Consider the following 12,056-nt stretch of genomic DNA (forward strand, 5'->3'; position numbering starts at 1 on the left):
ACTTGTACATACAAATACAGTATCTGATGCATGTGTTTGCATGTCATACACATACATGTGATAGTGAGTTAGTTCTTGCCAAAGCCAGAACAGCAACTGTTTGCTTGAAAGTCAAGTCTCTTCACTCCTTGCTGCAGGTGACCCAGGATACAGTCTGCCATAGGAGAATCATTTGTCCTCCAGGTTTTCTGTCCTGTGTGCCTGTATAATCAGTTCAGTTGTGGCAATACGTACGCACCAGAAGAGTCTTGCAGAATTGCCATAAAGTGTGAAGGAACTGTTGCAAATGAAGTAGGGGAATTAAAATACATGAGGGTGGAGAGAAAAATACATATATGACAAATTGGAAAATGTGAGGAGAATGGACAAGGAGAAAAACATCTGTCTGGCCATGTTGTCTAGGTAAGGACATCTGTCACATGAGGTATCACATCAAAAGTGACCTGGAAGCCAATGAGCTCACATCCAGAGTCCAGTGTCTTTGGTGAGACGAAATGAAAGCTGTTTAGCCTGAAAACGAAGTTGATTTCTCCTTAGAACCACATTTCTGAAATGAAAGGTTTTGTTGCTGTGGCTTTTAATTTTCTTTTGCATGCCTATTCTATCTCTGCCTTAGCCCTGTGCTGGTGCCAAGGACAATGTATTTTTTTTTACCAAAGAAGGAAAACTGGATGAACACTGTCAGCAGTGATGGGGAATGACACGGTAATCAGCATCTCCAGAACAAACAAATGACAGAAACCTTGGCAGAAGATTTTATTTTGCTGCTCTTAGCAGCAGTAGTGTATGTACAAAAAAGGGTTTATATCAGAAAAGAATATTAACTTAGAGATGTTGGGTCACTGAAACTCATAGTCTTGGCACTCCTGCAGTAAAATCAAGGTGAGAGGAAGGCATCCACTTCTTCAGCAAGCAGATTAAAGTCTGCAATGCCAGTCTTAATTCTGTACAGGCTACTGTTATGGGTAAAGAAGAAAACAGAAATACAAAAGCTGCTGCTTTTCTCAGTCATATGGGCAATGGGCTGATAGCATCAAGAATGCTAGTGAATAGAGATGTCTGGGCCAACAAGGCAGTATCTCTGCTGGCTAAGTGTCAATGGGAAGGGCTGGCAGGTTTCTTGTCATGGTCATTCCTGAGTGACAGCTGGCAGGAGACTCATAATGCAGTAATCACAGTGTTGGTTCCCGGGGAAGCTGCACGCTTGAAAGCTGTCCTGTATTAAGCTATAATTTCCCGTCATTGACCTGCTGGTTTTTGTCAGCACTTTAGATGTTTCTTTCTTTGAAGAAAGTACCTGATGTGTCTCTTGTAGGAAAAATACTGGTCATCTATGTGTTCCTGTCTTCCAGCTCCTTGAATTACAACCAGAAATTTTACCTCACTTTCTGACATCTTTTAAAGTGTGGTGGTTGGTTTGTTTTTTGTGGTTTGTTTGGGTTTTTTTAATGTGGTCTTTTTAAATGTATTTTATCCATTGCTGACTTACTATTGGCATTATTCAGAACACAGGAAGAGAATGCAAAAATTTAACTTCTGGGTGTCTAAAATTGATGGGGTATGTGTGTATAAATATATAAAGTTCTTCTTTAGCCATATTATATAATGGTTTTGAGAACCAGTCCCAGCTTAAACACTACAGTGGAAGGTGGTGAATAAAGAAAGACTTGAGATGTACTTGCTTCAAAGAATGTACTCAAGGAGCACAGTGTCTGAGGTATAGGATTTCAAGAGAAGCTGATCTTGATCTTACCCCTAGGTAGATGATCACTGGTAAGATGTGCTGAAGAAATGGTTAGAGAAGTGGAGAACTAGAACTTCCTTCAGGAAGAGGAACCTGGCTGAGGGCTGATGGGAAGCTCAGAAAGAGGAAACAGGGAGGAAAAGGCTGAGGAGAAGTTAGTAAAACCGATACAAAAAGCTGAATGAAGGAATAGGCTGTGGTAAGCAATGACCAGATGACTGTCAGGTTGATGTCTCTTGTTACTGAGTGTCTTGCAGAGAGGAGTGAGAGGAAGGCAGGGGCACTTGGGAGGGGAAAAACAAGTGAAATGAGAGATTCTGTGAGTGAAAGAGCTAAAGGAGGACTACAAATTGGATAGAGATGTGAGGACAAAGAGATGATGGATGTGGTTATTTGAGGGAAGTGTTTGAAAGTGGCAGGAATGGTAGAGGAGAAACCTCTTTGTGTCAGTGATCCAGTCCAGGACAGAGGCTGAGAGGGAACGAGAGTCCTGGAGTGGGCATCTGCAGAGACAGTGCTGGGCAATGCGGAGAGCACTAGGAGCAGGAGACTGAGGTGCGGGTGGCCTGCAGGGCTGGGGTGGATCTGAGAGGCAGTGATGAAATCCCAGTTTTGCCTTCCTTGTCCTGTATGTAAGTTATCTGAATGAAAGGTCCCTCTTGACCAGAGGAAGAAAAATTGATCTAATGATCATATTCCTGCAACAAATACAGTGTTGCTTTTTACTATTTGAGTTGGGAAGGCTCCTAATGACTGTATTGACTCCACAGGTCCAAGACCAGAGAGCTGTTAGATCATTCAATATGATTCACCGTGTAACAATTTCAGTGACATTCCTTGTAACAAGCCCACGTGATATGTTGCTACGCATGTTTTTCAGAGCTGTCTGTTCACCAGTGCTATCTGTAAATTTTACTTTTTCCTTCTAAAACACAGCCAAAAATGGTGTTACATGTATTAAATTATGAACTGAGCAGCTCTAAATCTGAGAATGCTGTTCTTGCTGTTTAGCTCCCATTTGGCACTCAGTGGTTGGGACTGTTGGGGGATTCTGCAGCTCTGCTTTGAACATGATGCTATTGGAAAAACAGAGCTGCCACCACTAAAAATGCAGTAGCAGTTGGGCTTTTACACAGGAGAAGGCACATGTCTGCTGGGTTTAGGAGCTTCACTTGCTTTCGTGTTCTTTAAATTGTTTTTGTTCCAGGCCATAGCAATTTTGCCTACTTCACTTCATTTGGCCATGGGTATAAAAGCTGCAAAAATATTTGTAAGAAGATAAAGGCTTTGACTGTTTCCTAGAATATAGGGAGCTGAAAAGAAACTTGAAAGTTTAATTAAAGGATTTAGAAAATTTTCCCAGGAATCTGACTTGCAGAACAATGCAGTGGATGCTACAGGATCTATTCTCTTATCTGCACTGTACAGTAGACAGCTACTACCATTAAATTTCCTCTCTGTTTTTGTCTTCCTCCATGTTTTTTCTTGCTGAACAGCTTTTTCAATTCATTGCTGCACCACAAATCCCCCTGTGCTCAATATGAGAATCATCAGCGTATTTATCATCTATACACATCACTGTAATCACCTTTTATAATTACCTCTGGTTTTAGCATGTCTTATAAATGGCCACTCATTCATGTGCCCACACAAGGAATATCAGTATACAGTACTGGTCCTGAACCTCTATTTAGAGGTGCATTAATTTCTTAGTTTCTAGACATGCTTAGTTTAACACAGCTAGTGAGTATACTTGGAAACTGATGGCAATTAATCTTTTGAAACAGTCATAGTTAATTGGGGGGGGATTTTAACTTTTTTCAGACCAAGAATGGAAATGAGGTTTTATTTGCCTGAAGTAGGGTCATTTCTGTCTCTTCAAAAAAATTTGCTATTTAAATTCCCTTTTCAAATTCCATGTTAAGTTTGTGAATGAGAGAGCCTGAAGTCCCTGCTAACAAGTGTCTATAGAAACTGTTTTTCATTAAAATCATAAAAGAAGTCTGTTCTCACTGGGGTATTTTTTCATGTCTGGCTTCCTTCCTCATTTTGTTTCACAGTCCTCCAGAGGCACAAAGGTTCATAAAATATAAAGTTAATAACAAAACACTGCCTCAATAGTGTAAATTTAGCATTCAAGTTTTTCCCACTCAGGATGTTGCTACAGTTGGGAAAAATGGCACTTGCATGTTTCACCCCTCCCCACCTTCTCCACACATCCACTGGCCACCACATGTAGTACTACATGCCCTGGCGCTTCCTCTCCTCCACTGAAGGAATGTCAAAGTAGAAATGTGCAGAAAGAAGCGGCACAAGCTCAGGATTTCACATGCTTGGGCTCTCTCGTTCCTGTTTTCTCTGCCATCTTTCCTACCCCCCTCTCATGTTTTTCATTGTCTGTATTCTCTCTGTACCTTGATCCTCCTTTTTTTTGTTGTTGTGTCTCCTAATCCCTCTGCCAGCCTTCTCCCTGAGTCCTACCATCTGTTTCCCACCCTCTGTCCCCTGTGAGAGCAGAGGGATCTCCTGGCTCTGGCACAGGGAGGCTCCCAGGATGCACAGGTGGTGCTCGGGCTTTCCCTCCCTTTATTTTCCAGAAAACCCGCTGGCCCTCTCTCACAGTTGGGAGCAGATGGTCTTTCTGCAAATCCCCCCCCCGTGGCTGGCTCCCTTGCAGGCACAACCACATGGCCTGAGAGCAGCTGCCCTGGAATTTTCAAAAGGGTGTAAAAGAAAAGACGTTTTTTTTGAATTAGCACCTTTCTGTTTAAGTGCTAGTTTGAGTTCTGTCCTCTCATGTCAGCTTGTGGGTACCTGTCTGCCAGGAGCTGTCCCAGACCTAAGGTCGTAGGAGGACAGTGTCTTAGTAAGGTCAGCTAATAAGCCTAGGTAGACCCAGCAAACTTTCTTCCCAGCCATCTAGAAAGGACTTGTGTCATCCCAATGAGCCAGCATAGGGAAGCCTGCACGTTCCTGCTTATGCAGTTGGACAAGGAATTTTACCACCTTATTAAATTAGCACAAATCGAGCTTTTTGAAAAACACCACAGGATCATTCATGGTTCAGGAGGCATGACTGAATTGGGGATAAAGATACCTTACTTTTGTTCAACATGCATTACAGGATAAATGCAGTGTCCTGAGTGTAGAACTTAGCTGCTGTGCTGTGTAATAATCTTAGATGTGCTTCTGATTCACTTAGTAACCTTGGACACTCCACTTAAGTGTGTGGTATCTCAGCTCTCGTGTGGGTGAGTTGAGAGGGGTGATTAATCCCTTCCTGGCTCATTCTGAGGTTTAATTGAAAACTCTCTCCAAAGCACTTTAGATTGGTAGAGAGGTTTTTTCATACTCACACCCTATTTCTTCTAAATATCTCCTGTAAATAATGTTATTCTATGAGGCTTTAAAATGTTACTCAAACTTAGCTTGAGTATGAGTGATCTTGGAGTGCCTTAATGCCAACAAACTGTCTCCACCCCATGGGAAACAGCTTCTGAATGAAAGCCCAAGGAATTGAATTGTTTAAAACAGTCACACATGATCTTCTGAAACACTTGTGTGGCTGGCAGAGTAGAGCTTCTAAGTAGACCTTTCAACCTTAAGAGTGTTTCTAGTGGGTAGTGCAATTTCATTTTCATTACATGTGCTTAACATGTCTGCAAGCATAAAATAATTTATTAAAAAAGAAATTGTGGAATAATCCTGACAGCTAAGTTTTCTGTGAAAGCTGCCAGCAGGGCTTGCCATGTGTGCCTCAGCTTCTCTTCCTGATAAGAGGGCCTAAGTGTGGACAAGGTCTCGGAGTGGTATTTCCAGGCAAGGTCAGTCCTTGGTGGGAGGACAGGGTTGACCTTGCTAAGTTATTCTGTAGTAATCCTGACGGTGTTTCACCTCACAGGGTCATGCAGCATCACTGATGCCCATTTGTTAGCTCATGGAGAGAACAGCAAAGCCTGCTACCTTTAGTGCAGAGAGGTGGAGTGTGCTTTCAATGGCTTAAGTAGCTTGCATGTCTTTACGATGGTATAGATGCTCTCACTGTTGGAAAGTAACCTGACATTTTCTAAAGCGAGTGATTTCAAGCCACTAGGCTCACCCTGAGGAGAGCTGTGATGCCATGGTGCACGATTGGAGTTTATGGTCAACAGATGGAGGTACCGAGAGCACGCAAGGGTTAGAGCACTTGTCTGGTGTGATCAAGAGCAAGCAGCCTGGTGGCTACTCCAGTGTCTCACAGAGATGTTCTGCCCTGAGTAAGCTTGGGAGAATGAGACACACACTTGAGTCACTTGCTCTCTGTAACTTAGCAACTTGCTCTTGTGTCCCACACGTATGCTCTCCATTTAATTCCTGAAGCTGATGCAGAATGAAACCCAATGCTGAAACGCTACTGAGAACTCAGTTTTGTGAAAAAATGTCTTCTGACCAAACCGAGTTATCTCCTTGGGCTAGTAGTGCCCTCAAAGGAACTGTTAACTAAGTAACAGATCTTTTTGTTCTGAGTGTTTTTTCTTTGTGACACTGTCTGCCTTTAAGGTTGTGTGATTCAGAATCATACAGAACAACCAGACTTTCACATACTGAAATGTTATTTGTGTATTAAATTGTAATTTTTCAGAGAAGAGCAAGCCATGTATGCTGCTAGATACAGGGAGAAGAGTAAGGATGATTGTCCATCTTTCAAAACCAGTTTTTAAATGTTCTGCAGGGAAACAAACAATATTTTATTTACAGGGTGAAGTGTAAACTAGCACATTTTAAATATGTCTGTCTCTGCAGAAGAGAATAATTCCTGCTTGCAAAATCTTAATAATGTGGGACTTGGATATTGAGAATTCTAGTGTTGATTTGTACAGTATACTGATTTCTGTAGGGCATTCTTGAAACATTTTAAAGATCAACATTCCTAAAAGTTGTTGAAAAATTGTTTAACAAGTAAGGTACATTTAAAGACTGGTTTAGGGCATTTTGTGCCCTAATATCAGGAAAACAGAAAACGAGTTATTTCCTAAGCTGCCTGCATGTGGCCACGCTGGCTTGCAGGGTTCTGAGAATGGAAGTAAGCCCTGTGGTAATTTAGGTCAGTGTGCCTTTGTGCATCTGGGGGGCTGTGGCAGCTTAATTGACGAGTCAGTTTGACTCCAGTTCCCTGGCCTTGGGTCCTGCACATGCCTCTAACTTTCTGCCAGTGCAGCCTTACAAGGGCATGGTGTTGGTGGAGGAGCACAGTTGCACTCAGAAATTATTACCTGTCTATTTAGCGATAGAAGCAATTGAACACCCAAGTAAAGCAGGGTATAAAATGGAAGTGTTTATCCCACAGTTATATGCTCTGTGTCAGTAAGTATGCAGATGTATAGGGATGAGGGAAAACTGTATGTGGCCTGTTTCTCTGTCCTTCTCTTCCCCCAGTGTAGATTGAGGACAGGCTTTTCCTGAACCTAACTCCATAATGATTTTTTTATCTCCTCATTGAAGCTTCTTGCCTTCTATCTCCCTTTGTCTAACTTTGATATACATAATTTTCTTTACCACCCAACAATCCCCGCATTAATTTGGTTGAAACAAGATCTGGACTTGGCTCAAGGCTTTCTCTCTCCTAACCTTAGGAGGTGGCCAGCAGGGCTGTTGGTCGCAGCAGGATTCCCTGCAGTACCAACCTGCATATATCTCCTCCCCCCATGGCTCCCCGAGCATATGGTTAGCTGCATATTCTCCCTTCTACATCATTCATTTTTTTTATCCCTTTTAGCACCTGGGGTTTGCGCTTCAAAGTGTGAACAGGCTTTGATGCAGAGCAGAGGCAGAATTTATTTGCTAAAACATCTTTTGGAAAAAATTTATGTGCACAGGATGGCATTCAGCCTTGGGAAGTCTGAGTGGCAACTATTTTAGAGACAGAAAATTTAGGACAAGTTCTTTCTTTGACAGTAACCCTCCTTCACTTCTGCCCAGGGTGTTTTGTTCTGTTTTGGTGGTTTTTTGGAGGGGGGGGAAGAGGTGGTGGTGGTTTGGTGGGCTTTTTTGCACCCTTCTTAATCACAAAACAACGGACAAGCATTGGGCATATGCGTTGAACTATTTAAAGGATCCCCCCCCCCCCCCCCCCCCCCGCATTGATAGAAAAGGCTCAGAAAATGTAGGTGAGGATAGTATATCGAGGAAAAAAAAAGACTTGCTGGATTTGGTATTTTAAACTAATCCATAAGAACTGTGTTGTTACATGGAAAGTATGGCAACATTATAACAGGCACATACATACTATTTAGGCACTTATTCAAAGTCTTATTTCAAAGGTCTTATTTCTCTTTTCAGGTGGGTATTTTGGAGAGAATCAATCACTTGCAGGTACTTAATTTGTTGTATGTATGTACTGATTCCCTTTTTTCCTCTCTAGGTAAAAGTATGGATGAAATTAAGAAGCTGCTGTTGTTGGTTCTGGGATGTGCTGTGCAGGTGAACATTCATTAAAGACTTGAAAAATAAGATTTTTTTGAATCTGTTATTTTTTTCTGGACTGAGAAAATCCATCCAAAGATTAGTGCTGTATGAATGAATCTCCAGCTTGAGGCAGCATGTGAGCTGAAATTGTGAGAAGACACTATAAGTGAATGAAAGAAATGCAGGGGAAAGGAAGCATGCTTTGTGATAGCAGTTATCTCAATTTGTTGCCAAAGCTTAATCAGCCACAGGATGTGTACTCTTGCAACTAAGTAGTCCACTTTGATAACAAAGTGGGAAGAGATAAACTTTGAACAGTGTTCTTGATATCAAAATGGTTGTTGGTTTATTTTCTTACCGTTTTAAAATATAGAGTGGAACAGTACATATTAATGTCAAACAAATAGATAAGCTAGAAGTTTAAACATTAGCTTAATGAATCCTCATTTTATTTGCATTATCTTTTGATTGAATATTACGTGTAGAAAATATGAATAGATATTTTGTATATTCATGTGGGGATTTTTATGTGGTATTTGTTAAAATAAATAGACAGGCAAATGTATATGGGAAACTCCCCAGAAATGCACGACAGTTACCAGATAAAGAAATCAGTGTTCTGCCCATCAAACCTCTGTGGTGGTAAACAATAGATGCGTTTCGGGCTAGCCTTGCTTATAATTGACCTTGTTTGTAGGTCTGTCTAATGTGTCTGTCATGCCTTAGGACACTTACCCTGCTCAGCTATGTCAAGTCAATTATGTCAGGGCAAAGCTGTCTGCATATGGCTGCTCTGAACTATCTCAGTGTTGCATTGCAGCACAAAGAATAAAGGTCTTATTTGGCAAGCCGCTGTGCATCCTTAGTCCCCATTTATGGGTCTGAGGTTCTTCACAGTGCAAGGAAAGGTTGAGACTAGGAACTAGGCCCCAGAAGGACACTGTAAATGAGTTTAAAAAACTTTACGTAATGCTTAACTTCTCCGTAATGCAAAGTTGTTACAAGAAGGCAATAATGTTGTTAGCATACAATCACAGATATACAGATAGCAGATGTCTGTCTCTTTTAAAGCCTTAAGTAAAAGATTTACTAAAATCTGTTTTGTCTGAATTGTCACTCATTTTTATCCAGAATGTTTCGCAACCCCATTTTTTGTCTAAAGCACATGTTGATTTAGTCCAACGAGCAATATTATGCATTGATGTGAATAGTATCTAAAGCGATGCATCTCTTTTCATTGCCAAAACCAAGCAAAATGCAAACAGCAAAGTAGACAGGTTAAATGATGCAATGTAAATGTAGGTTTACATTTGTGCAGCTCCATTAATGAAGCTGTGATGATTTCCTCTGGCTGTTGCCTTGCCTCTTGATCTCATTGCATATTGAACTTGGTTTTAAAGAGCAAACCCAGCCATTTAACTTGGCCTTAATTGTACTGACTGTAAAAAGTTTAAATAATTTAATGCATAATTCGGTTCATGCTCCGTATGAAGCAATGAAGTGTTATACCTTCTAGTGTGACAAAGTGTAGATGTTGAACATTTTGTTGTTAGCAATGTGGGGATTTTTTTTTTCCCCCCATTTAAATGAAAAATGGTGCAATAAGTTTTAGGATATGTAGCACTGTTTCAGGGTGTGTTTTCTTTTAACAGTGTGAAAGAAAAGAAGAGTTTATTGAAAGAATAAAACAACTGGATATTGAAACCCAAGCTGCCATTGTGTCACACATTCAGGAGGTGGGACTCACAGTATTGTCTATTTGACTTTTTATCTCTCCCTTCCTTGACTTAACAGGTTTTTTTTTTTGCCATGAAACGTTAATGCTTGGAATTTCATAATGGATTCAGGAACTTCACCAAAAAAAAGATTGAATACGTTACTGCAATTAAATTATAAGATGAAAATTATAGGCTCTGGGAACATTACTTGGCTCAGTGGTCTTTTTTAAAGAGATGCAGTGGTAAATGCCTTGCTTGTCAGTTATAGGCTGTGTAGAACTAATTGTTGTAAGGATACATGTGTAATATTTCTGAAAAGCATGTATGGCTTAGGAGCTGCAGTGCCCCTTGCAGCAATGGTGTAGGCACTTAGTCCCCAAGTCCTGTGGTAGGCAAGACACAGGCTCCCCAGTGGCTTGCTTTGGACAGTGGCCTCCAGGCTCAGATGGTCTTGAAAAGTGCACTCTGCAGTTGAAATTGTTTTTAAAGCGAAGTTTGATCCAATGATGAGTATTTTTGGACTTCTAAAGCTTCTGTAGAAGCAATGAATACAGGTAGGTGTTAGGAACCAGCTTGCTTTGGAGACCCAAAGGAGAGCCATGTGGAAGCGGCCCCAGCTGGGTGTGCCTTGCCCAGAGTGGGCGCTGGCTGCGGCCGACTGTCAGCGCGTGCAGGTGTAGAACGCCCAATATGCTCAGATTTGAGGAACAAATGGTGAAAGTCTAAGACGGGAACTTTTTTCTTAACACCTAAAAAAATAGTTCTGCTTTAAAAAAATAAAAATAAAATTGTGATGAACTAAGCACATGGTTATGACAAAAGCAGAAACAGTCTTTAACTGAGATGGGAGACTTGCCTGACGTTTCTGCTAAATGACTCAGAGGAAATCAGTTTGGGTAAGATAGTGAAAGGTACACTGCTAGCAGCAACCAGAGGCATTTCTGCTAAAGGCAGCTCCTCCCAGCTCTATCAGCTGCAAATTGAAAATTCATTGAAAGCAAGGCTTCTTCTCAGTGAGGCACCAGCCTACCTGTTCAGTGTGGGATCAGTCCCTTCAGATCCCTGTGGTGACCACCTCAGTGCTTGCAGTAAGACAGTTGCATACTTCTAATATGCAAGCACATGTGCTATTGATCATAATATGTATCTGATCACTTTTAAAAATCAGCCTTAATAATTATAAAAAAATATAAATACCAGAAATTGCTGGGTAGTATTACAGTTGAGGTAGTTGTGTTTGTTATTTACAACCTGGTTTTGGTGAAATGTGATGTGTTTTTTAATGGATCAGTAGAAGAACCTGGGGGATGCAGCATATACAGCAAAAAAAACCTACAAATCAACCAGTGGAAAGACTTTTTTTTTTGTTCCTGTTCCTAGGTTACTCACAACCAGGAGAATGTCTTTGACTTGCAGTGGCTGGAGCTCCCAGATATGGCCCCAGAAGAACTAGAGTCCCTCTCCAGGAATATGGTTTTCCACCTCAAGAGGCTCATTGATGAGAGAGACGAATGTACAGAAGTATGATGACTTACTTCTCCCATGTAGAGCTCACGTGAAGCAGCAGATGCAGGCTCCATTCCTTCTTTTGTGTCTTGTTTGTGCGCTGGGTTTCTATTTCTTCTACACCTTTCTACTACACCTCTGAAAATCTGTAGAAAGATTTTGACTTTTCCATTGATTCTCACGTAAACACTAGGGTGTGGTGAAGTGATTGGTAAAGAGGAGTGCTCTATCCATGAACTGGAGACACCAAAATATTTGAAATCGTGACTTTGTCCTGAGATTTTTGTCTCTGCGTTTCTGCTCAGTATTTGTCTTTGCCTGCCTGTCTCTCTGGTGGTATCTAGCGTCATGAGTTCCTGTGTCTTCTCTAGTTTTTTGCAGTGTGAAGATGGCCCTGTCTGTTGTGACTCATCAGTTCCTTTCCCTTCAGATCTCTGGAGGAGGCTTCTCCCCTTCTTTATTTAACCTGTTTATTTTCTGTCATGCTTTTGACTGTGTTTGTGTTAGTTAAAACTGTTAGTTGTTAGAGGTTTTCATGAATTGTTCAAGCAAAACAGACTGCTTATTTTGAGCATTGGAAGGGGAATGTTTTACTGGTCTGAGCATAGTGGAGGTTCCTTTCCTCCTCTGTGTAATGTTCCCTC

The 12,056-nt window shown here is 41.2% G+C and overlaps 1 protein-coding gene across 6 annotated transcripts in view; it reads left to right on the plus strand.

The window, feature by feature from the left end:
- Positions 1-12,056, plus strand: part of CCDC88C (coiled-coil domain containing 88C) — a 100,422-nt gene that overhangs the window by 43,542 nt on the left and 44,824 nt on the right. For all 6 annotated transcript variants that reach the window (XM_075029962.1, XM_075029963.1, XM_075029964.1 and 3 more), the window contains exons 5-7: positions 8,145-8,203; positions 9,841-9,924; positions 11,287-11,427. In XM_075029962.1, coding sequence (XP_074886063.1) covers positions 8,145-8,203; positions 9,841-9,924; positions 11,287-11,427 — 284 coding nt within the window. The remainder of the gene's footprint in view (positions 1-8,144; positions 8,204-9,840; positions 9,925-11,286; positions 11,428-12,056) is intronic.

The sequence above is a fragment of the Buteo buteo genome, chromosome 6, assembly GCF_964188355.1.
Source record: "Buteo buteo chromosome 6, bButBut1.hap1.1, whole genome shotgun sequence".
Taxonomy (NCBI): domain Eukaryota; kingdom Metazoa; phylum Chordata; class Aves; order Accipitriformes; family Accipitridae; genus Buteo; species Buteo buteo.